General features: G+C 48.8%; 1 protein-coding gene across 1 annotated transcript in view; it reads left to right on the top strand.

Moving 5' to 3' along the window:
- Positions 1-26673, top strand: part of SLC9A9 (solute carrier family 9 member A9) — a 408350-nt gene that overhangs the window by 10491 nt on the left and 371186 nt on the right. Inside the window, exons 2-3 of the mRNA XM_075937666.1 lie at positions 866-1068; positions 26280-26357. Coding sequence (XP_075793781.1) covers positions 866-1068; positions 26280-26357 — 281 coding nt within the window. The remainder of the gene's footprint in view (positions 1-865; positions 1069-26279; positions 26358-26673) is intronic.

Genomic DNA, 26673 nt, shown 5'->3' with positions numbered 1-26673 from the left:
ATTTGCAGCGTGGTTCTAACTCACATGAGCATGTCTAATCAACTTAGCTTGCTTGAGGACATGACAACACAGGCTGCACTAGTCTGCCTGACTCCCTTGAGCATGTGTTTGCTTGCGCAGCCCATGCTGAAGCCTGTCTCATCGTGTCCTCACTGCTATTTTTAGCAAGGTCATTAGCGCACAGCTAGCAAAGGTGTATGTATGCATGTGAGCTGCAGCTTAAACATAGATCCCAACCTCGTGTAAATATAGTCAGGAACTAAATCAAGTTGCTGTGCCTCAATCACAACAGCATCCTTCTTTCCTTTCATTCAATTTTTATTGTTCCATTTATTATTTATTGATGACATATATATCACCATAGCTGAGACTAGCCCCTTACAATATGCAGAATGTGTCCTGGGGCAGAGTGATACTGCTCAGCGAAACACAGGAGGTCTGCAGAGTTGCTGAGAAAATAACATTATCTCTTGACTCCCAGTATAGTGTTTTAGTTATTCTTCCCCTCGAAATACGTACTCACTACATGTACTGTTATTAGGTAATCAGTGGCTGAGCAACTTGGTTAGTAAAAACATCAGAATGACCTCAATCCCTGGATCACAGAAGTATGATCTGTTCCAAGTACATGAAATACCCTCATGTCCAGCCCTGTATTCATCAGAAATTGCCATGTTCTTCATTGTTCCATATTCATGCTCGGAGGGGGGGGGGGGGGGGGAGGGATGCTGTTAGTGAAGGGGCACCACGATGCTGGCGGGTTGGGTACATTATGAAATGGTGCATTCTTATCTTCTCTGAGTCTACAATCCGTGCTGTATCAGACACTTACTGTATTTTAACTTCTTGAATTTCTAATCTTCAGGTCTCCTAATGGGACTAATTATACGATATGCAACAACACCAACAGACCTTGAAAGTGGAACTGTCTATGCTTGTGAGAAGCTGAAGTTTGGCCTACCCACTCTACTTGTTAATATAACAAATCAAGTATATGAATATCAGTACAAAAGGGAAATCAGCCAACACAACGTTAATGCTCACCAAGGCAATGCAATGCTTCAAAAGGTAAGAGAATTGCTCACCATTATTCTTGTGTTTTATAAAATGAGTTGTTGCTTTATTAACATACACTAGTGTGAAAGGAGAATCTGTCCCTATGTATAGTGTGCTATGGGCTCTTTATTCTGATTTTAGCATGACCAGGGAGGAACAGCAAGAACAAACTGGAAGAAGGAAATAAAATGAACTAGATGTCCAATTGCTATGAAACAGACAAGAATAATTGCTCCCAAATCTGCTGCATTCAGAAGGCTGTGTCAGCAAAACAATTGTCTAGTTATCCCTCCAGCCCCACAAATATTGACTTCATCTTGAAAAGATCTGGTCAGATCATGTCAACCTATGTCTAAACTGCAGGCTTCTTTCAGAAGAAGCTTTTCTGGAAGAGATCTTCCAAAAAAAACTTCTTCCAAAAGAGCTCATTCACACTGCTAAATCGGATTGAAAAAGCGATCTGTTTTTTCAAAAGATAGTGTCCACACTGAATGGACACTATCTCGCATTTAAACTGTGATTACTATGGACGGAGTGGCCACCAGGGCACCTGAGCTTTTTTGCTCTTTCTTCTTTTTTCAAAAGAACTCCCTCTTCTCCATCCACACACGCCTTTTTCTGAAAGAGCTCTTTCAGAAAATGGCTTCTTCCTCGTAAAAAGAGGGTTACCAATGTTGGAAAAAACCCTCTGTTCTTTCCTTTTTTTTTTTTTTTTTTTTTTTGTGAAAGAATGCAATTGCAGTGTGGACGTAAGTGAAGTTTTTTTCAGAAAAAGTCTGTTTTTCTGAAAAAACTCTGTAGTGTACATGGTCTCAGTGAATGATAGACTCAGTACATTTCCCACCATCAGTCCATATCTACTTATGGAGATATACCTATTTAGAACCAAAAAGTTAAAATATAATGTTACATTTTAAATTCTAAACTTTATACACTCCTCCCCCCCCCCACCCTACCTGTTTTCTAACTTTCTAAGAAAGAGCATGTTGTAAGGACCCAACACACACTTTTTGTAACAGCACCTTTATTATGCTGTAATGAGATATAAAGCATATGTACCCTAAGGTGTTTCAAAAGAGCAGTGCCGCACAGCTGAGCCTGGGATCAGCTGTGCAGAACTACCCCTTTGAAGTACCCCCCTTTGCTGCCTCTATCTGATAGACACAGCAAGGGGGGGAATCGACTAGTCGACTAATCCTTAACATTCCTACCTTTAAATATCACAGTAGCATGTGTGTCTAGTGCTTGAACTGCCACTTTTTGCCTGACCTCCAGCTATGTTCAGATGCAATGAGCAGCATAGGGTTCAGCAGCTTCATCACAGCACTCACTCTGGAGTCGAATACAGGCAGTCCCCGGGTTACGTACAAGATAGGGACTGTAGGTTTGTTCTTAAGTTGAATCTGTATGTAAGTCAGAACTGGCATCAGCCGCTGCTGAAACTGATCAGTTTCAACAGTGGCTGAATCTGGACGCCAGTTCTGACTTACATACGATTCAACTTAAGAAACCCAGGTGTCCCCAAGTCAGCTGCTGCTGAAACTGATCAGCGGCTGATTCCAGGAAGCCCGGGGCAGAGCAACTCTGCCTCGGGCTTCCTGTAGTCAGCCCCTGGTCAGTTTCAGCAGCAGCAGCCCCTGGAGCAACCCAGCAGCACCCCAGCTGTTCTGCCCCAGGCGTCCTGATTCAGCCTCTGCTGAAACTGACCAGCAGTGGCTGAATCAGGACGCCTGGGGCAGAGCAGCTGGGGTGCTGCCGGGTTGGTACAGTAGCGCCGAGGAGCGGCGCTGCGGGACCAACCTGGCAGCGCCCCAGCTGCTCTACCCCAGGCACAGGCAAGAAAAGCCTGGTCTGCTGGGGGAAGAGCGGGGGCACTAGCTGCTCCCCCCCCCAGCAGACCAGGGAGATGCGGGTGGCGGGACCGCCTGCGTGCTCCATGGCTTTGCTCCGTCTCCCTGGTCTGCTGACCAGCGAGACGGGGAGCAAAGCTGTGGAGCACGCTCGCAGTGGGACAGCCCAGGTGCGCCCAGGCTGTCCCGCTGTGGGCGTGCTCCGCGGCTTTGTTCTGCGTCTCCCTGGTATGCAGGGAGACGGGGAGCAAAGCCTTGGGGCGTGCCCAGGCTGTCCCGCTGTGGGCGTGCTCCGCGGCTTTGCTCCCGGTCTCCCTGGTCTGCTGGGGGGGGCTCCCCCCCAGCAGACCAGGGAGACGTGGAGCAGCTTTTCTCGCCCCGGAGGATGGGGGCGGCGGGACTGCAGCGCATCTGGGTGTCCCACCGCTCCAGTCCTCTGGGGCGAGAAAAGCCCCGTTCGTAACTGTGGATCCGATGTAAGTCGGATCCGCGTAACTCGGGGACTGCCTGTAACAGCTTTTATGAGAATCCAACAGCATAAATTGCACAATGGTATCTGCTGCCTGTCAGGAGAACATCTGCCCCTTTTCCCCAGCCTGATATCCCCAAAAGATCCTCTAAGTCTTGGCTCTGTGGCGTTAGCATAGTGGAGTTTAGGCCACATGGGGAACATGCTGCAGATGCTACTTCTGAAAAGTACACCTGTGGGGTTACTACTCCACCATGGCTTGACACTATGCAATAAATGCCCTCATTTTTAAATAAAATTCAGTAGAGTTTAGGAGCTGAAAACAAGCCCCAAAGGGCCTTTCCTACCTTTGGTTTAAAAATAATAAAAATAAATGTATTTGGGCCTCTTTCTTGATTGTTTTGTGCACATTAATATTCCCCTTTGACTTTGTCATAAAAGGTCCCCAATCCTTTTCAGCAACGATTAGCCTGTGCCATGATTGATAATTTTTGTGTATATTATAGCATTGTTTTGAATAATAAAAATATGCAATTAGGATTTCTGATGTCTCTGGAAAAAAGCTTAATATAATTTACTTAACTGACTTAATTCCCATGTTAATGTGACATTTGAGACTCTTGGTTTGGAAGACTTAATGGTGAAAAGTTCTTTCTTCATCATATGTCCTATAAAGTTGTCAGTGTAACTAAATTTACCACATCTCGTTATTTGCCAGCCAGTTCACATTAGTTTAATAACTCAGAGTAAGCAGAATACTAAAGAAAAAAAATTGCTGAGTTCTCACTTCCTGTTTATCAAATCAAGCTATCTGCTAGTAAAAAGACGGAAGCAATTTTGCAGTCTGGTCTGTTGGCTATAAAGCTAAATAATCCATCTAGTATATTGTAGCTAATTTTAAAAAAAAAATTTATCTGGATAGAGGAGATGCAAACTGTTATACTAATGACATGCTACTGTCACTTTTAAAGGTGTTAATGTAGTAGAGTCCCCAGATGGAACAATGAATTACAAAGGCTTAGTATTATAATGCCTTATGTGTGTCAGTGTTAGGCTGTAAACAGGATTCCGTTACATTGGGAGTTACTTGAAATGAACTTAGCAAAGATAGCATTCTGCCTTTTTATCTCTTCAGGCCTGAATTTGATGCCAACAATTGTAGACACTCTACCAACAATAACAAGGCTGGCCATTTTTTCTTTTTGTTCAGACCTATGCTCATTCTAACATGACTTTTCAGAAATAATTTTAATGAGCGCCTTATTTGATAATGAAAATGTACATTTCCTCACCCCCCTCCCCGGCTTTTGTTGAAGAAGCAAAACACACAGTAAAAATACATCTATTTCATACATGTAAGAACATGGAATGCACTGAGGAATACACTTTATTAACTCTAGGCAATGTTCCATATCTATTATATGTCTTTTTTGCAATGTGTTCCATATCTGGGCCAAAGCAGCGAGCTAGATTCCCTTCTGTGTTCTGACCTCTTCCCTCAACATTCAGACCTGGGTAAACGAGGAAGTGGGAGCTCTCTGTTAGTGTAAGGCTGGTTTATGTAAGCTCTCGTATCAGCAATCATCTCACCCTGCTGTAGGGGACTGTGGCGGGCTCCTCCCGCCTGCCCTCTTGAGTCCACAAAAGTTTATAGCTGGCCCTTTAAGCAGGGCGAAGACCCTCTGGCCTGAGTCCACAAAACAGTTTATAGCTTGTAGTGGGGACGGCCCCCAGGTAGGGGGACCCGGGCCCACCCTACTCCACCGGGTCCCAGCCCAGGGCGCTGCAAGTGCCCGGGTAACGGGTCACTCCCTCAGTGGGGCAATGTGGCCGAAACGCGCCGAGATTCCCGGGGCGGGAGAGGCAGCTCCCGCTCCTGCCCTGGGCCACTTCCTAACGGGATCCCCGGGCTTCCTTCCCATGTACTTGCCCAACTTGCTGCGAGCTCCAGGCCAGCGTCCTCTCGGCCGGCAATCCCTGGGATGCACCAACTCTCCTCCGCGTCCCTTCCAGCCTCTCCTGGAGTCCCCGGCAACAGCTGAGTGGGAGATCCCTCCGGCGGTCTCTCCAGACTGAGTCCTTCCCCAGGCTTTTATAGCACAGCTACAGCCTGGGCATGCTCGGTAGGGCCGTGGGGGAGGGGCCTCTGCAGCCAAGTAACCCTGGCTGGGCCCTGCTAGTTCAGGGCGGGGCTGCCTCGCCCCATCACAGGGACATGTCATGGAAGGAGGGGATTTTGGGGGTTTCTTCGGAGTGGAATTCAAATAGGCTGGGGCAGAGAGTTGGGGTGTGAGGGCTAAGGCTGGGCATACAAGCTCTGTATATGGGGAGACCGGGAAGGAGGGGTTCAGAGTGTGGGAGAGGACTGTCGGGTGTGGAAGGGGGTTTGGGTGTGCGTGTGTATGTGAGGGCTCCAGCTAGAGGTGACTGGGGCAGGAGGTTGAAGAGTGTGTGGGAAACATGGGGTACAGTCTCCAGAGGCATTTTAGGTGTGGAAGGGGACTCTGGGTTGGGGGGTTGGGGTGCAGAAGTGGGTGTTGGGACCTAGAGGCACTTACTAGCGTTCTCAGGAAACAGCCATTAGATACCTGCAGCCCTAGTGTGGGAAGTACAGGCAGTCCCCGGGTTACATGGATCCGACTTACATCAGATCCCTACTTACAAACGGGGTGAGGCAACCCCGCACTAGCTGCTTCCCCCCAGCAGACCAGGGAGACGCGAAGCTAGCGCTCCCCCCAGCAGACCAGGAAGACGCGGAGCGGCTTTTCTCAGCAGACACCTCAGCTTGAGAATAAAGGACTGAGGGAAGTGAGGTGTGGGAGAATAAAACTGAGCTCTGGAGAAATGTTTGGCTAGAGTTTCCCCTACAATATGTACCAGTTCCGACTTACATACAGATTCAACTTAAGAACAAACCTACAGTCCCTATCTTGTACGTAACCCGGGGACTGCCTGTACATGCCATGTACTATCCCTGCAGCTCCCACTGGTCGTGGTTCCCAACAAATGGGAGCTGTGGGGCGGAGTCAGTATTACACATCCAAAACTCATAACTCCAGTCATTGGAAGAAATGTGCTGTGCCCACAAAAGCTCATGATACCATCTCCATGTTTTGTTAGTCTATAAAGTGCTACCAGACCATTTGTTATTTTTTATGGAAAACCGGGAATTCCATAACTATTATACTTTAAATCTCCTCTTCTGTATAATGAAGAGTTAAAATGTAAATGATACACATACAACAGTTCAAAATAAACTGCAAAATGGTTTAAAACTATTTTCACTCCATCCCCTTATCAACTGCATTTAAATAATCCTGACCATTATTCTAATGGTGAAGTCTTTGAGGGGGCCTGGTTGGGCTTCCACATTTGTACATGGTGTTCCTTAAGGAGGGGACATAATTCCTTAGAGTACTTCTGCATAGCAGTGCTATTTCAGAATAACTGGAGTTATTCCAAAATAACATTGACCATGTCTACACTACAGACAGTTATTTCAACATAATGTTGAGCTGAAGGACTTCTTACTTTGACTCCTGTAACCCTCATTTTATGAGGAGTAAGGGTAGTCGGAGGAAAAGTGCTCTTTCTCGGACTTCCTGCTGTATATACAGTGCCAAAAGCTGAAATAAGCTATTTCAACTTAAGCTATGCAATTGATGTAGCTCAAGTTGCGAAGCTTATTTCGGCTTTTGCCCTGCTGTATAGGACTGTGTCTACATTGGCAAGATTTTGCGCAATGTAGGGGCATTGAGAGGCCCATTTTATAAACATAAAGGGGTATTTCTCAATTGTACTCCAGGCTCTCATGGACCACCGTGGCCGCTTCCTGGACATTTATGCAGGCCTGTGCAAGGGAGGGACGGCCCAAATCCTTGGGTCACCCAGCATGGAGTCTTGCCTGCCCCTGGGCATGAAGTGCAGCACCCTCCCCCCCACTCCCCTGGGACTTACCTGCATGACGACGGCACTGACGGTTGATCTGCCCACCCTGAACTGGTGTGCCACCGATCGGTAGCTGTCCGGGGTGGCCAGCTTCCATAATGCGATTGGAACACTCTTCTTGACTGGGATGGGTGCCCACAGCTGGGTGGTTGTTCTCTGGAGTGCAGGGGCAAGCCAGGCACATAGCTTCAGGAGCATCTGCTTTTTCATTGCTGGTCATCCCATTGCCCTAGGACTAGCCGGTCCCACCAGTCGGTACTGGTGTCCAGTCTCTACAAGGACCTCTGCACGGTGGGATGGGGATGGCACAGGTGAGGGAGTCCAGAGCGACCTGCGCCTTGAGGTCTTGGAGGAGGAATGCAGCAGCCTGGAGCAGCAGCTGCAGGCATTCCAAAATGCCCGGAAGGGGCCAGAGCAGGCACAAGGCCACCCCTGGCTCCATGGCACAAGAAGCAAGCTTAGAAAACAAAATCAGCCAAAGGCACTCAAAGGCACAAGGCAGTGGTATCCAAAAAGGCAGAGGGCAACCACAAATAGAACTGCTATGGCTGTCAGTTCCTGCAAGAAGTCCTATAGCACACAGCAGGAGAGAAATGGCTGTCCGGGGAGATCCCTTTAAGCAAGTGTCGCAAAGGAGCCCTAGCCCCTGCCCCCAGAAAGGTCTGGTGGCTTTTTGCCTTCTTCAAAGTGGTTCCGGGCTTCTGCTTTCGCGCAAAAGTGCGTCTACATTGGCGGAAACTTTTGCGCAAAAGTGCATCATTTTTATGATGAGTTCTTGACCAATATAGACGCTCTTGTGCAAATACTTTTAGCGCAAAAACTCTTGCGTTAAAAGTATTTGCACAAAATCATGCCAGTGTAGACGTAGCCTAGGTGTACCTTTACAGAGTACCTGCAAGTCCCAGATCCTCCTTTTTGGTATGTTGTGAAATACAGAAGATAAATCTGATTTATTTGGAGACATTCCCTTGGAGTCTCCTCTCAGTGGAATCTGGGAGTTTCTACTAAGTTCTGAAACCGTTCCAAATGTTTGGGAATGCTTGAGCCAAATGAGAGTCCTGATCTCCATTCACAGAGGCGGATTAAGGTGCTTTGGGGCCCTGGGACAGAGCAAGTAGGGGGCCCTCCCTATCCCTTGCACCTGCAGTCTCCCTACCATACACAGTGCTCCTGTTGGGGGAGGAACAGGATTGGAGTACAAGGGCTTGCTGTGCTCTGCCTGCTCAGCACTCTTGCTGGGAGGCAGTGGGGTTGGGGCGTGGGTCATCCACCACTGTCCATTCAGGTAGAGTTTTTGTTCTGTGCTGAATATGGAACTTTTGTGGTTGCTGAATTTTGAGTTCAGCATCCAATTTTTGAAATTCCATCAGATCTGACCACTTGGGTTTAAGCTGTATTGTTGCCACAGAATAAGGTGCTCTTATTTGTCTTCTCATCAAAAGTTCTGCTGGAGATAGTCCAGATGCAATTGGTATTGACTAATTTGCTTAAGAGTGCTTTTTACTGGGTCGCTGATATTTGCATAAATCGTTTGAAAATCTGCACTGCTCTTTCTACCTCCCTCGGGGCAATGTGGACTCCTTCTATGATCAAAATCAAAGTGCTGTGCAAAATGTAGGAAAGTTTTAGATGTAAACTGAAGTCTATTATCAGATATGTGGACTACAGGAACTCCATCACTTGTCGGTATTAACTTTAATTTCTGCATAATCTGTGCCGAGGAAATCTGTGCAAGTTTAACTCAGTCAAAATATTGGGAGAAGCAACCAGCTATAATAACGCATTGTATTCTTGCTGTAAAAAACAAATGGGCTGTGTCTAGACGGCATCCCTTTTCCGTAAAAGGGATGCAAATTAGACACATTGCAATTGCAAATGAAGCGGGGATTTAAATCCCCCCCGCTTCATTTGCATAAACATGGCTGCCGCTTTTTTCCGGCTCGGAGCTTTGCCGGAAAAAAGCGCCAGTCTAGACGGGGATCTTTCAGAAAATAAAGCCTTTTCCGAAAAATCTCTTTAAGGCAAAGCTCCGAGCCGGAAAAGAGTGGCAGCCATGTTTATGCAAATGAAGCGGGGGGGTTAAATCCCCGCTTCATTTGCAATTGCGATGTGTCTAATTTGCATCCCTTTTACGGAAAAGGGATGCAGTCTAGACACAGCCATGTTGTAGCTAGCCACTGCCAAGGCCTGACAGGTTTCTTGGTATAGAGTAATGGTTTTGGAGGTCCTTCTGTCCCCATTTTCCCCCCCTCCCCCACACACACCCCTCCTTATTACATATCTCACAGCCTCTGTTAAGGTGTGACTGGACCATCACAAAGATTGCCGTGCTTGTGCTCCATACTTGTTTGTACTTAGATGTCCATCAGGGACTTTGGAGAGTATATTTCTGAAATTCATAGAGCCTAAGAACATGTTGGCCTGCTTCTGAAAGCACATCTGGCATATGAAAGGTCATTTTGGTCCTCTCAGTATGGTGAGAGGTCAGTTGGAGGTTGACTCCTTTGACCCCCCTCTCCCCCTTTTGTAGTGTTGGAGTCTGTTTCTGGGATGTTTCATCCTTTAGTTTATCTCCAACTTGCTGAAGTCAGCTTGTAGATGCTGGAATTGTTCCAATAGCAAAATGTCATTTTTCTCTAAAGCTTTTTCATCTTCCATTGGTGGTTGCCTCACTGGGGATCTAGATAATGTGTCTGCTGCTATGAATGCTTTCTCTGAAATGTGCTCAGCGTTGAAAGGAAATCACATTAGCTATAGCGAAAATCCTTGGATCATACTTGGAAGGTTACTCAGTGGTTTTGAACCTAGTAATATCATTAAAGGCTTGTGGCCTGTTTCTTTGTTAAAATTCAAGCCAAAGAGATATGCAATAAGCTGCCCAATTGACTGTGAGAGCTTCTTTTTCTTCTTGAGCCTGTTTCTCAGTTTCTGTGAGATTTTTCCAGAACTACATGAAGTCCACACCTATGGTTGATGCATAAGTTACTGAATATTGTGCCAAAATGCGGATTTGTCACTAGTTTATTTTAATTAATGTGCTTTGTTCTGGACTACCTCGGATCTGCATATTGTAACCATTAAGGAGATTTCTTAAGGGTTTTGTCACGTGCTATTTTTTGTAAGAATTTCCCAAAATGGTTTGTTGTACACAGGAATATTCTTACAGCCAAAACTTCTCTGAATTCAGAGAAGGTGAGAGATACTTTTTCTGAAGCCAGCTAAATGCTCCTTTCCAAATTCTCACACATTCAGAGTGAGGCCAGCCTGTTCATTTTTTTCAGTGCCATTTACTGTCACATTATTTGCTTGGCAACAGATTCCAGGCAAACCTAACCTAATCTCGGGGACCCTCTTTTGGAAATGTTCTGGTGGCTAAAGATATATCAGATGGAAGATAACCAGTGTGATACCTTCCAAAGAGGGTGATGAATTTAGTTGATGGCACAGATTCTTTAGCAAAGGGGATTTGTTAGATGCTTGGCATAGCATCTAATTTTCAGAAGACTTTGGCTTCTGATTCCTAAGCTGTTGTCTGGCCGAGTGCAGGAAGCATGTGTCTCTCTCTGCACACACTTTTATGAGATCATGTAATGTCTACACCCTGCAGATTTTTACATTGGAGTGCAGGGATGATAGTAACACCAATCAGTGGGTTCTTCTGACTGGACAACAATGCCCATATTGTCCACTCCTTTAATTCTTTATCTTTCCCTAGCAAGGTTATAGGGATGGGAGAACAAAGGAAGCTGTGAAGAGCACCAGGTTTATTGTCCCCTGAGAGGTTTTCTAGGCCTGTGAAGAGGCATGGCTACATCTCCAGTATAGTTTGCTTTTTCCCATTAATGCATTCTGGTTTCTCTAATAGACATAGTCCGTGTGTTACTGTCAACCTAAAGAGGAGTGGTCAGTCCTTGCAGTACATGTATTATTTGTTGAACTTTCTTTTCCTTTCTCCATTTTCCCAATGAACTGGCCACAAGCTTCCAATTTAGTGGTGTTAGCTTCACATAGAATTGATTTGGTCTTTGTAGCTCTCCATTCCAGGATCAATTATAATCTTTTGTTTTTCAACTGCCCTAGTATCAATTTTAAATGTAAGGTTTCCGTGGTTCAGGTTCATGGATGTGTGCCAAAGTGTTCTCTATTCTCTTGAAGATCTAGTTCTTAGCAATATGGACTCGTCATCTGATAAAATTCCCTCTTGGGTTGTTTCCACTACTCTTGGTACTCTGCATGCCATTGTAAATTATCCAATTCTGTTGCATCCCCTACATTCCGCCTCTTTAGTTGGAAACTGCTTCGAGCTTGGTGCCTTGCCATGTCTTCCACAGCATTTCCAAGGTTCTTTGGCTGCCTGTTCTCTAGCTGTGCAATGTTTCTTATGCTGTAAATTTGGTCTGACTGTTCTTTTCATAATTGTCTTCTCTTTCCTGGGTCATTGTTGTCTGATGTAGTCTCTCCTATGCTTTTACTAGTGCAAGCCCTGGGTCTAGCTGAAGCTGTGCCAATGCATTGGTGTCTCTTATACCAACAACTAGCGTGTCTCTTAGTTCTTCTTTTAACATTATATATTTGCAGTGTTCAGTAAGATTGAACTGCAGTAATACGTCTCAGCTGTTCCCCCTTCTCCCTGATACCTCCTATTAATCTGGCCCTTTCATGCATAATATTCTATCTAGCTATCCTCTTTCACTTTGGAGTATTTTTTCTTTTCCTCATCAAAGGATGGGGCACATATTGTGTTAGCACTAGCATCTTCAAGGGTAAATGTCAGAGCCTTTACCTGGTATTCTGGTGTGATCATTGTTAAACAAGAAGCTGCCAGAGCTGCCAAAAGCAAACTTCACCAACAGAGCCATTTGGGCTCCAGGCTCCATTGCTGTGCGGAGACAAGGCTCTAATTCTTTCCTGACAGAGCTTCAACACTTTCCCTGCTCATTCACTAGTCTGGCAGTCAAGGGTCTTTCTATGCTCTACTCCTTCTTTAGTGAGAGGGATTCATTCACTTCTGACACCACCTATGTGAGGATATGAATACAGAGAGCCATGCTTTAAGTAGCACCTAGTAAACTCCTTAACCAGTAAGTTTCCCCATTTATTAAGACCCTGCTGCAACACATTCTAGTTCTCTCTAACACTCCATACCTACCAAATCAATCCTTTGGGCAGTAGGCAGACATTGCATATTGATCCAAAACCTTTCCCACTAAAAACAGACAGTTTGGGAAAAGCATAAACGGGAACACATGCTTCTGCAAGTAGCATCTGCTGTCCTAGCAACAAAATTGATTGAATTGGTATTAATTGGAATTAAACTCATAAATACCCATACATCTGCTGGAATCCAGAATCCTGCATTGTTACGGTTTTGTCTGAAAGATGTATCAGGTAACATTTTAAATATGTAACGAGCCTTTGTTAAAGAGCTTTACAGTTAGTCCCTGGGAAGAATAGTGTGACCCACTGAAGTGACCTTTTGACTGCAGGTTAGGCTAAAATGTATTACGGTACTTAAGAAATTCTGGGTGCACTCAAACGACTTTACATTGCTATCAAATGAGTGATCTGAAATAGACTGGGATTTAAATTTAGTTATAGGGTTGCCCAATTCTAGGAGGTGCTTTGGGCCTTCTACAATGTGGTGAGTCCTTTGAATGCACAGGAAGTCTGTCACTCCAGAAAAGGACTTAGGCATGGTAGTACCCACTTTTAAGTTTCTTATTGCCCAGTGAAACCCATAAACCTTCAGTTAATTTCCTAGGCTCCATGTTCGCTGTGTTGGGTGGGAGGAGACACTCCAGGGAATGGGATCAACAAAAACTAGCCTACTAAGCAGGGATTCATCTATCTATCTAAACTAGCTAATAGCAGATATGGGGGGCGGGAGCTTATCTTAAGTTCCAGCCACCTCATGGAATTACGTGCTTAAATCCGGATGGGAGGAAGAATCTATTTCTGCTTAGGATTGGCAGCTGGAAACATTCTCCTGGCGTCAGGAGTCTTTGTACAATAGTGGTAGAGAGGAGGTCTCTCTTATGACATTTAGTCCAGTGGTTAGGGAATTCATCCAGGCTGTTGGAAACTCTAGTTGAATTGCCCTGCTCCCGGCACCTGACGTGAAAAAGAGATTTGTGCAGAGTTTTCCCATCTGTCAGAGGAATGCCCTAACTGCTGGCTTAGGATCGCCTTCCTTCTCATCAATGTGTATATAATTATTTATATACAATAGAACAGCTTCAATAGGAGAGAGAGATAGAGGCGCTCATATCAGGATATCCCAGAGTCCAGTTAGGGCACTTACTTAAGAGATGGGAGACCTGGTTCAAATCCCTTCTCCTCATGTGGAAGAGGGAATTGAATCTGTCTCTCACATCCTAAGTACCCTAAGCACTGAGCTAAAGGTTTCTCTTTCCCACCCTGGGAGTTTTGTGTGGAGGTGAGTGTGTTCTGAGCACACTTACCAGATGAGGTCCCATAGGTAAGATTGGTGAGGCAACACTTATTTTTACCTGGTTTGAGAATTGTATTGGGTCTTATGCATGAGATAGGCAGCAGTGAATATATCCAAAGGCAGAAATGTAGGTGCCTGGGGGCCTCTTAGAACAAAATTAGGCATCTAGAAAATTCAGGCTCCTAAAGGGATAGGAGGTGGATCACAGTGGTGCCTAAAACTGGGCTTTAAGCACTTAAGTACATTTGTGTATCTGGGCTTTGTAGGAGTTACTAGGCACTTCTTAGGACTGGATCCAAAACTTTTAAATGTAAAAGGTCTTTTGGGGCTTCCATTATAGGAAAGTTGTCTAGAATTTCATAAAAAGACTCTTCCATTGGTCTTTGGAACCATTTTAATAAAAAAGTTATGCCCTTAGTATACAATTCTGTTGGATGACTCGAAAGATCAAGGATATGACTAGCCATCATGTTTTGTAGGTTTTGAGAGTAATTTCTGTAGAACCCAGTTAGTTTTATCCCTATCAAGTGCTGCAGGACTGAACACCTGCATAGGGCTGAGAACCTGCCTCTCCCCCTTAAGTTAGTGTAGTGGAGGATGCCAGGCACCTTGCAGCACTGGAACCACATACACTGCTGCTCAGAGGTATGACTTTGTGAATAACAATATGTCTATACATACAGGCTGCGTCTAGACTGGCAAGTTTTTCCACAAAAGCAGCTGCTTTTGCAGAAAAACTTGCCAGCTGTCTACACTGGCCGCTTGAATTTCCACAAGAACACTGACTTCCTACTGTCTGAAATCAGTGCTTCTTGCAGAAATGCTATGCTGCTCCCATTCAGGCAAAAATCCTTTTGCGCAACAGAGCCAGTGTAGACAGCTCAGATTTGTTTTGCTCAAAAAAGCCCCGATCGCAAAAATGGCGATCTGGGCTTTTTTGCGCAAAAGCACATCTAGATTGGCACGGATGCTTTTCCGCAAAAAGTGATTTTGCGGAAAAGCGTCCGTGTCAATCTAGATGCTCTTTTCCGCAAATGCTTTTAACGGAAAAGTTTTCCGTTAAAAGCATTTGCGGAAAATCCTGCCAGTCTAGACGTAACCACAGTGCTTCAGCAGCATAGTTGTACTGCAGTGTGAGGGGGTCACTCACCACTGTAGCGGGGGTCCGTCATCTGTCCCCGGAATCAGTCCATTCCGCCCGCACAGGCCTCCGCTCACGTGGCGTTTCCCCTCTGGAATCTTCTAGTCGCGTTGCTCTCTTTGCCACACTGCCCTCCGGCAGTGCCCAAGCCACTCGCTCTGAGCCCCCCTTCCGGGGGATTGGTGTCTCTCTAGCCGGCCTGTCCGCAGGCCTAGCAGGCTGGCCAGTTGGCCGTCCGAGCGCCCTGGCCCAGCCTAACTCTCTAGCCCTGCCCTAGCTCCAGAGAGCGTCCTGTTCCCTCGGCAGCCAGGCTCACAGCCTTGCCGCAGGCCTAGCAGGCTGGCCGATTGGCTGTCCAAGCGTCCTGGCCCAGCCTGTCTCTCTAGCCCTGCCCTAGCTCCAGAGAGCGTCCTGCTCCCTCGGCAGCCAGGCTCACAGCCTTGCCGCAGGCCTAGCAGGCTGGCCGATTGGCTGTCCAAACGTCCTGGCCCAGCCTGTCTCTCTAGCCCTGCCCTAGCTCCAGAGAGCGTCCTGCTCCCTCAGCAGCCAGGCTCACACCCTTGCCGCAGGCCTAGCAGGCTGGCCGATTGGCTGTCCAAGCGTCCTGGCCCAGCCTGTCTCTCTAGCCCTGCCCTAGCTCCAGAGAGCGTCCTGCTCCCTCAGCAGCCAGGCTCACACTGCCTGGGCTGAAGCAGCCCCGCCCTTTTATAGCCCCCAGCTGGGCCTTAATTGGCCAATGCTGCCCAGCTGGGCTGAACTCCCCGGGCCTGCTCCAGGCTGGGGTTTGGCTCTTAAGGGGCCAGTACAGGGCAGCTGCCCTGTTACACACCCTCCCCCTTAAATATCTCCGGGGGGGGGGGGGGGTTTCCCTGCTGCCTGCCCTGTTCCGCAAGCCCCAGCCCCCCTCTCGCTATGAGGCAGGCCACAGTTCCCGGCGTGTCCATATCAAGTCCTCCTCCCGGAGTGAACCCGGGACGGCCCGGCCGGGGGCGAGGGGGGGGGGAGGGGGCGCAGGCCCACCCGTCTCACTGCGCCCCGGCCCAGGGACCCTGAGTGCAGCCGCGCCGCTGCGATTGGCTCAGTCCGGGCCTTGCTGGCCGTGGCGGCTCTCCCGCCTGATCGATCCCTGGGCCCCTTCTTCTCCCCCCCCTTCCCGGGTACCTGTTCCTCTGAGGGCTCGTCGGGCTGTCGCGCTGTCCCAGTCATCCTAGTAGGGTCCGGGTGGCCCACTCCAGGGGTCCAGGGTTGGGTCCTGCGAGGTCCCGCCGGTGGGTCGGCCGCGGCGTTCCAGCACCCATCGGGGATCTAGCTGGTCCAGCCCATCTGGGTCGTCCTCGGGATCCAGGGGTGCTCCGGCCGCTGGTCTGGGCCAGGTCTCCGTGCCCCAGTCTGGGGTGTTTCGGCCGGCCTCCAGGACCTCAGCTGGGTGCCGCCCAGCCCAGACCTCGGCCTCCCCGGGCAGGAGTTTGGGGGCTGCCTCCAGCTCCTCCAGCGGCTGGGCCCTGACTGCCCTCTCCCGCCGTCTTCTTATCCTCCCCGCCCCACCCTCTGGGTTCCGGCCAGGTGACGGGGTGGGGTCCGCCTCCGCCCACCCGGGTGTCCTGAGGGGTTCCTCCTCCTCTGGGTCAGTGGGCGGCCAGTCCGCCCTGCTACTTGCCCTCCCCCACAAGTCCAGGTCCCCCACCTCGGGATTGGATCCCGGCTCCTCGGCCAGGCGGGACAATGCTTCCGCATTGGCGTTGGCCTTGCCTGCCCTGTGGCGTATGGAGAACACATAGGGTTGAAGGGCTAAATACCACCTCATGAGGCGGCTATTGGTGTCCCGCATAGTGTGTAGCCACTTTAGCGGGGCATGGTCTGTCCATAGCGTAAACTCCCCCCCTAGCAGGTAGTACCTTAGGGCTTCAACCGCCCATTTGATCGCCAGGGCCTCTCTTTCTATTACGGAGTACTGGCGTTCTCGGGGAAACAGCTTACGACTGATAAAGACCACCGGATGCTCTTCTCCATCGACCTCCTGGGAGAGTACGGCGCCCAGCCCAGTGGCGGAGGCGTCTGTCTGTAGACAAAAAGGTTTATCGAAGTCTGGGCTAAGCAAAACGGGCTCGCTACACAGGACTTCTTTAAGTTGTTGAAAGGCCGAGTCACACTCTGTGTCCCACCTCACTCTCTGAGGTTTGTCCTTTGTGAGCAGAGAGGTGAGCGGCGCCGCTATGCTAGCAAATTGGGGAACAAATCGGCGGTAATACCCCGCCAGTCCCAGAAATTGTCGGACCTTCCTTTTCGTGGTCGGTGTGGGGTAACTTCGTATGGCCTCTACCTTCCCCACCAGGGGCCGGACTAGCCCACGCCCCAAACGATACCCCAGATAGGTGGTCTCTTGTGCGCCGATTTTACACTTTTTGGGGTTGGCCGTGAGACCCGCGTCGCGGAGCGTCCGTAACACGGCCGCCACTTGGTTTATGTGGTCCTCCCAGTCGCGACCATAGATGACCACGTCATCCAGGTAAGCTGCAGCATATTCCAGATGAGGGGCGAGCAGGCGGTCCATCATCCGCTGAAAGGTGGCGGGTGCCCCATGGAGGCCGAATGGCATGCGCACGAAGTGGAAGAGCCCGGACGGGGTGGTGAACGCTGTCTTCTCCTGGGACTCCTGATCCAGCGGGATCTGCCAATAGCCCTTGGTCAAGTCGAGGGTTGTTATGAACTTGGCTTTTCCCAGGCGCTCCAGCAGTTCATCCGTCCGGGGCATCGGATAGGCGTCAAACTTCGATATCGCGTTCACCTTTCGAAAGTCGATGCAAAACCTAATGCTTCCATCTGGCTTAGGGACCAACACGACTGGGCTCCTCCACTCACTTCGGGATCGCTCGATCACTCCCAGCTCCAACATGGTGCGAACCTCCTGTTCCACGACGTCGCGCATCCGTCGGGGAAGAGGTCGGTTTCCCTCGCGAACAACCTGTCCGGGCGGGGTTCGGATGGTGTGCGTTATCACCGAGGTTCGGCCCGGACGCGAAGTAAAGGTCCTGGTGAACGTTTCGATGAGCACCTGGGCTACCCGCCGTTGGTCCTTAGACAGGGTATCCGCGAGCTGGGGTATCTCCTCCTCCTTGGCGTCAGGGACCCGGGGACCTAACACGGGCTCCGACGGGTAAGGCGCGACCAACATGCCTTCTCGCCCTCGCCAAGGTTTGAGGAGGTTCACGTGGTAGATTTGGTTTTTCCTTCGCCGGTCTGGCTGATGAATTTCATAGGTAACCGGGCCCACTCGTCGGGAGACCTCATACGGCCCCTGCCAGCGGGCCAGCAATTTTGACTCCTCTGAGGGGAGTAACAGCAACACCCGATCCCCGGGTTCAAACACTCTTTCCTGGGCCCCCCGGTTATACGCTCGCTCCTGCGCTCCCTGGGCCGCCTGTATGTTTTCTTGAGCCAAGGCCCCCACCTGCGTGAGTCTCTTCTGAAGCCGGAGTACGTATTGCAGAAGCCCAACCGAGGAGGAGGGGGTCCGTTCCCAGGTCTCTCTGACCAGATCGAGGACGCCCCGAGGTCGTCTGCCGTACAGGAGCTCGAAGGGGGAAAATCGAGTGGAGGCCTGTGGCACCTCCCGCACCGCCATCAAGAGCAAGGGGATGAGCTGGTCCCAGTGCTTCATGTCCGGTGGCGGAAATCTTCTCAGCATCCCCTTCAGGGTGCGGTTGAACCGCTCTACCAGCCCGTCGGTTTGGGGGTGGTAGACAGAGGTCTGTAGTTTGTGAATACCCAGGAGGTCGCAGACCTGACGCAGCAACCGGGAGGTAAAGTTCGTTCCTTGATCGGTCAGTAGTTCCCGAGGTAGCCCCACCCAGGCAAAAATCCTCACCAACTCATTCGCGATCGTGCGGGCACGGGTGTTTCGAAGGGGGACGGCCTCAGGGAACCGGGTTGCATAGTCCATGATCGTTAAAATATATCGAAATCCCGCCGCGCTCCGTGGAAAGGGCCCCACTATGTCCAAGGCGATCCTTTCGAAGGGGGTCCCTACCACGGGCAAAGGGACGAGGGGAGCCTTCGGCACCCCGGGGGCTGCGGCGAGCTGGCAGGCTGGACATGACTGGCAATAGTCTTTGACCTCTTTGTACACCCCGGGCCAGAAGAAGCGGGCCAAGACTCGGGCCAGGGTCTTCTCATGCCCGAGGTGCCCGGCGGCCGGAAGGTCATGCGCCAACCTCAGCACGGTTCGTCGATGGACCCGGGGTACCAACAACTGGGCCTCTTCTTCCTGCGTCTGCGGGTTCCGCCCGACCCGATAGAGCCGGTCGGCTCGTAGCTCAAACCGGGGCCAGTGAGCCGCCCTCTGTGGATCCACCACCGTCCCATCCACACAAGCAAGCTGGACGTAGGCCTCCCGCAGGGTGGGATCCTCCCGCTGGTCACGGGGAAAGTCTGCCGAGTCCAGTGTAATCGGCACGTCCTCCATGTCTGAGCGCCCTGGGTCGGCCGGGCCCGATGCGTCGTGCTGGGTGGGGCCTTCCCGGTCGAGCGACCCCGGCGGTCGGTCTGCCTGGAGTTCCTCCCCTAGGAGTTCCACATGGGGCTCGGTCGGCGCTGGTGAGTCTGTAATGAGAGCTGTAAGACCTGGCCAGTCGCGACCCAGCACCATAGGGTATGGTAGGTGCGGCACCACGCCCACTCGCATCATTCGGGTGACTCCCCGCACACTCAAGGGGAGCCGGACCTGAGGATAGGTCTTCACATCCCCATGTACGCACCGCAGCTGCATCTCCCCGTCGGGCGCCGCGGTGTCAGGCAGTACATCGGGGCGGATAAGCGTCTGGCTGCATCCCGAGTCAAGGAGGGCAAACACCGCGGGGTCCCCCGCGGGGCCCCGCGTGGTCAGGGATGGGGAGCTAGCCGGTGGAGTCGGGGCGGCCCCCATACCGGCCTGGTCCTGCTCCGCCACCTCCTGAAGAGCCTGGCGGTACTGGGCATCCAGCTGCTGTACCAGCCTCTGCTGTTGTCGGAGCTGCGCCGCCAATCGTTGGGCTCGCAGCTTCACGGGCAGCGGTCGCCCCTTAGTCAGTCCTTCAGGCATTGCCTCTCCCTCCATGTCCCTCCCGCCCGAGTTCGCCGAGAGGAGAGGAGGGAACCCCCACAAACTTCTCTCTTTTTGCGTGAGGGTTTTTTTTTTTGGATTAGGGTCCACTGAGGCACCCGCGGAGCCCTTACGTCAGGGCCGGGATCGCGTAGCTTCAAGTGCCCACATTCTCCACCATCTGTGAGGGGGTCACTCACCACCGTAGCGGGGGTCCGTCATCTGTCCCCGGAATCAGTCCATTCCGCCCGCACAGGCCTCCGCTCACGTGGCGTTTCCCCTCTGGAATCTTCTAGTCGCGTTGCTCTCTTTGCCACACTGCCCTCCGGCAGTGCCCAAGCCACTCGCTCTGAGCCCCCCTTCCGGGGGATTGGTGTCTCTCTAGCCGGCCTGTCCGCAGGCCTAGCAGGCTGGCCAGTTGGCCGTCCGAGCGCCCTGGCCCAGCCTAACTCTCTAGCCCTGCCCTAGCTCCAGAGAGCGTCCTGTTCCCTCGGCAGCCAGGCTCACAGCCTTGCCGCAGGCCTAGCAGGCTGGCCGATTGGCTGTCCAAGCGTCCTGGCCCAGCCTGTCTCTCTAGCCCTGCCCTAGCTCCAGAGAGCGTCCTGCTCCCTCGGCAGCCAGGCTCACAGCCTTGCCGCAGGCCTAGCAGGCTGGCCGATTGGCTGTCAAAGCGTCCTGGCCCAGCCTGTCTCTCTAGCCCTGCCCTAGCTCCAGAGAGCGTCCTGCTCCCTCAGCAGCCAGGCTCACACCCTTGCCGCAGGCCTAGCAGGCTGGCCGATTGGCTGTCCAAGCGTCCTGGCCCAGCCTGTCTCTCTAGCCCTGCCCTAGCTCCAGAGAGCGTCCTGCTCCCTCAGCAGCCAGGCTCACACTGCCTGGGCTGAAGCAGCCCCGCCCTTTTATAGCCCCCAGCTGGGCCTTAATTGGCCAATGCCGCCCAGCTGGGCTGAACTCCCCGGGCCTGCTCCAGGCTGGGGTTTGGCTCTTAAGGGGCCAGTACAGGGCAGCTGCCCTGTTACATGCAGCACGTGTGGAGAAAGACACTGTGCTCGCTGGAGAGAGCTCTTCCATCAGCATGAAAAGCCTGCCTTCCTGAGTGGTGTAAGCTAGGTGGGCAGAAGACGTGATATAGGTGACCACTGCACTCACTTGCACACATGCATTCAGGGGTTTTGCAAGCTATGCAGTGAGGCATGCCTGCATCTCTGAGCACAGAGTCACACCTGAAAAATACTAAAGATGATGCTTTGACATTAGGCAAATCTAGCACTGGCTTCACACAGCCATGAAATGTTCACAGAATCAAATTAACAAGAACATGTTTAAAGTAGAGAAGCTCTTTTAAATACACATGCCTGGCATATCTCCAAGGTTTTAGCTGATCTCAGCAAGTGATTGCTGGATCAGCGCTCAATTTCTTCCAGGGCTGAGCCCCAGGACCTCCAGGCTTGGCAATGTCATAGCTCAGTACTGTTGGGCTGACCACGTTGGTTATGAAAGTACAAAAATTGCTTGAAGTCCAGCACCTCTTTCATTGCAAATTAAGCACTGGGATGGATGAACCTCAAAAGAAATCTGAATTAAATATGGACCCCAATATTCAGATTTTTATACTAAATCTATTTGAACAGCTTGAAACCATTGGCTCTGAAAACTGGAAGTTTCACAAGAACAGGCTCTTTCACAAGAATATTGAGGCCTTTTGTACATGTCGGGCCACCTGCTTTTCCACTGCTATTTTGGTCCTTCTGTTCCTCATCTTAAAAGAGAATTAGGAAACACAGGATTGTGTGATGATTGAATAAAGGGAACAAGTTATTCCGAACCTGTAAAAAGGCCCCATTCAGATTTGGGGTACAGATTCTTATTTTGTCTAATTCTTTTTCACCTAGTACCATAAGTAACACTCTATATGCTTATAAAGTGAAAATCACCCCAAAGCACAGGGCCTACACATTAACCTCAGCATTGCCTAATCTTTTGAGTAAGACAGGAGATATCAATTTTCATTGCTATTTAACCTCCCTGACCTATTCTGCCTTTCTGGATAACACAAGAGTAGCGCTCCATCCTCTCTCTGTGACGAAGCTACAGGTGGGACCCAAGCAGAGACTTAGGAGTGGGTTTGACAGTGCAGGATTACGTGGATCCTGTGGCCGAGCAGCATGCATATCGCTGTATGGAGTGGCAGCTGCTGTTATCTCAGGCTTTGAGCCGTAGTAGAGGGCAGGAAAGGCTTGTTTGTAGCACAGTGGCATGCCCTTGGTTTGGAGAATGAATAATGGACTGCTCGTTGCCCCATACAAAGCCCACTCAGGCTGGATCTAGACTACAAAGTTCTATCAGAAAAAGATACGCAAATTGCAAACCACAATTTTTACATATCTTTTTCTGTTTTTCTTCTGAAAGAGGCTTTTCTGACAATTGGCCCATCTACACTGGGCCAAATGTTGGGGAAAAAAGCCTCTTTTGGAACATCCCTTCTTCCTGGTAGAATGAGGTTTACAGGGATGCCGGAAAAATGCGTCTGCTTTTCTGAATTTTTTTGGGGGGAAATCAGACGTATTCCTTGGACGTGGCAGAGCTTTTCCGGGATACCTCTTGCAAAAACTCTGCAGACTAGATGTACCCTTACCATGGTTCCAAGCAAAATAAAAGAGACTCATCACATTGCACATGGCGAATACAATGCAAGCCCCTGCTGTTTCCAAGACATCGCCCGTGAGCATGATGGAGCTAGTCCCTCCCAGATTTCCACACACAATGATGTATTGTATCCAGTTGTGCAGAAGATAAATAAGCTATTTTCTCATAGGGATAGATGAGTGCCACTGAGAGGCTATTTCAGATCCATTGCCATGGCAGTTTCTCTTGCACTCTCAGTACAGATGGAGACAGAAAAGATAATGAAGAGCTACAGGATGTGACTGGTAAATTAGCTGAACTGTTAATAATTAAGCACATTAAAAGCCTTGTAATTGAATATGCTCTTCTAAAAGAAACAGCAAAACATCTCAATTTTAAAGGAAAGGCTTCCGAGTACACATGTCATTTCAGCATCTTCCCACCAAGCAGATCTCTTGCCAAAAGGGCAAATTCAAATCTTGGCAAAATTATATTTTACTGGCAAGTTGAAACATTTATTTACTGTGGGGCTAAGAGGAGCTCAGCAATTATTTGTCACGGAGAATAGCAGAGACCCGACTGGCTAGCTGGGTGAGGATTAATTTTATTTGGGTTATGAGAAAGAGGAGTAGAGGAGCAGAGACAACTTACTCAAGAGAAATTAATTCAGCATGGATTTGAGGAAGCATAGCTTTGGCGTGAGTAGTTGCACAAGAATTTTTTACCTGGGCTAACAAACTTAGCCCTTCAGCAAGTAGATATTATGGATTGTTTCAACCCTTGTTGATTATTGTTGTTTGTTACAAATTCTATTGCAGTAGCTCTTAAAGGCCACATACAGAGAGCTGGGGTCTATTGCTTTGGGGGAACTGTACAAACAAACAATAGACAGAGAGTCCCTGTGCAAAATTCTAAGTGATTATCTGCACTTAAAATACTACAGCAATACAGCTCCAGGGCTTCAGTAGAGACACTATGCCAATGGGAAGTGTTCCCTCATGAGCATAGGTAACCCACCTGCCTGAGAGATACTAACTAGGTCAGGGATGGACAATCAAGATCTTCAATCGACTGAGCATTGTCTACACAGGGGTTTAGGTCCACTTAACTACAGTGCTGAGAAGTGTGGATTTTTCACACCTCTGACCAACATAGGGTGGCCTAATTTTCTATTATAGACAAGCCCAAAACTCATGGCTACATTCCCCTGTAGTTCAGACTGTGGCAGTGTAAACAGCAGCATGTACCAAAGTGCTGTGGTGTAAACTCCCCCAGCACCTGTGGAGATGCCATGGGCAGGAATGAAAAGTTTCCTAGATCACCTTAATGTAGTTCTCCTCAAACACAATTTACCTTAAGGTAAAGTAGGAACCTCTTAGTTGCTGCCCTCAGTGCCCACCTGAGGGTGTTATAGCTTAGCACTTCAATGCACAGTGCTATTTACTCCCCCATAGTTCAAACTTCAGGGCAGTGTACATATGCCTTTGGTGAGGCAATGCTGATGAGCTAATTTAGCCTGAAGGATTTTTATTCCTGGATTTGATGTGGGATTCTGAGAACCCAGCTTGCTTCCCTGAACCCAAATTGAGGTTGCAATATATGCAGTCAGGGACAGCCTTTAAAATGGGAAGTCAAATCTATTGATGAAAATAGAAAGGAAAATAAACTCTGGCACGTTAAATATAAATAATCAGCAAGGCCAAAAAAGAATTTGAAGACCAACTAGCTAAAGGCACAAAAATTAACAGAAACAAAAACCATCAGAAGCAAGAAGCCTGCCAGTCGGTAGGGCCACTGCACCATCAAGGTGCTACAGGAGCACTTAGGGAAGACCAGGAAGTAGCAGAGAAGCTAAATAAATTCTTTATATCCATCCTCACTGCAGAAGATGTGACGGAGATTCCCACACCTGAGCCATTCTTTGTAAGTGATAAATCTGAGAAATGATGTCAATAGAGGATGTTTTAGAAAAAATTAATACATTAAACAATAACAAGTCACCAGGATCAGTCCCCCCTCTAATATTTTCCATCCATGTGCAGAATAAATTCTGTTATGTACACCAAGGCATGCACAGATGTGCACCAATAGAAACACATGCTGCCAGCAGTGAGCAACTGAAAGTGTTCTGCTAATCAGTTGAGTGGCATTTGGATCTGTCTTGGGTGGTTGCACAAGCGTGCAGCTTACAAGGAACACTGACCAGGAGCAGATGTTATTCATCCAAGAGTTCTGAAGGAACTCAGATATGAAATTGCAGAGCTATTAACTGCTGTGTAGCCTGCTGCTTAACTCTGTCGCTGTATGCAGCAGAGGGGTCGATCTGGGTGGGCTGTAGAGTGATTAAAAAGACTGTGACTATTCATCTAAAAAAAAGACTTGATTAAGGCGTGATGTGATAGAGGTCAATACAATCATGACTGGTATGGAGAAGTGAATATGGACGTGTTGGTGATCCTTTCATACAACACTGACCAGGAGTCACCCAGTGAAATGAATAGGCAGCAGGTTTAAAATAAACACAAGAAAGCATTTCTTCACACAATGGACAGTCAATGTGTGGAACTCTGCCAGAAGACGTTGAGAAGGCCAAGACTATAACAGGATTCAGAAACTAATTAGATAAGTTCATAGAGGACAAATACATCAATACCTATTAGCAGGGCTTGCCAAGCGGTGGCAATCCCCGCTCGCCAGCCGCGCGGAAACGCACGCTGAGCATACGCTGACCACACTGCACGGCCGTGCCAGGCTAAAATCCACTCGCCACGGGCAAGTAGATTACGTTAATTGTCGAGCCCTGCCTATTAGCCAAGATTGTCAGGGATGTAACCCCATACTCTGGGTGTCCCTAAGCCTCCAACTGCTAGAAGCTGAGATGTGACAACAGGAGATGGATCCCTCCATAAGACAACTGTTCGTTCCCTTTGAAGCATTTGCCACTGGTCATTGCTGGGAGACAGGTTACTGGGCTAGGTGAACCATTTTATTAATGTCGGTGCAGCAAAATAAAAAGTAAATAAACATAAGCAAAGAAGAACGTCCTCTCATGCGATGGAAGATCTCCTTTTTTTGGAACGAGGAAAGACGAGTATTTTTTTTCTTTTTAATTTTGTTTTGTGTGCAGTGTCTAGCTGTATAGCAACTTGTATGTCCATCATCCCTACAGGATCAGACCGCCTCAGAATCATTATCTTCACAAATCATCTGTGGAGTAAGAAGGTGTTATCCCACTGGAAATACAGGTGGGAAACAGAGGTGTAAGGTCACTTACCCAAAATCACAGGGGAAATCTGTGGTTGAGCCACGAATAAACACAGAACTCCTAAGTCCTCAGTCCACTGCCAAATTTACTGCACAATCCTAATCCAATACTCATTTTAACACGTGAAAAGTAATTTGCTTGTATTCTGTGTCGACAGGGTGTTACTTGTTTCTTGTGTTTACTTTTTTCACAAAAAAATCTAAAAATTGTACAGGATACACAGTTAATAGGGAACTCTAGTATTTATTCAGATGATAACAGAGAAATTTGTCCAGCTTTCACACTTGAGAATAATTTATTAAGGCTGATTTTTAAAATGGCATGACTCTTATTTAAAACTTTCCATAGCAAACTGAATGGTTTGTTTTTCCTTACTCTGTATCTTTCTCTTTTCTGGCAGATGACATTTGATCCTTCAATCTTCTTCAATGTTTTACTGCCACCTATTATATTTCATGCTGGATATAGTTTAAAGAAGGTAAGTGATTTCTCTCAAATTACAGAAGGCGGACAGGTGTGATGGCTATTTTGTAGTGCCACTGTTATATTGGTGGGAAGAAAAAGCTAAGTAATTGTCAGTTTAATTATTTAGGTTACTTGATATCAGAGAAGAGTGAAGAGTAGAAAAATGACTATTTAAGAGTTCAACCCCCGCACTCCCGGACCTCATTCTGCTTCTGTTACACTTGTGTAAGGCTCTGATCTTGTACTTCAATGTGTGGGTAGATTGCTGTGCCGATTCAAGGTCCCTTTGAAGTCAATGAAGCTCCACATGTATGAAGCATCCTCCTACC

The sequence above is a fragment of the Pelodiscus sinensis genome, chromosome 10 (genome assembly GCF_049634645.1).
Source record: "Pelodiscus sinensis isolate JC-2024 chromosome 10, ASM4963464v1, whole genome shotgun sequence".
NCBI lineage: Eukaryota > Metazoa > Chordata > Testudines > Trionychidae > Pelodiscus > Pelodiscus sinensis.
The sequence above is the reverse complement of the archived record's forward strand: the minus strand, read 5'-3'. Positions and strand labels throughout refer to the sequence as shown.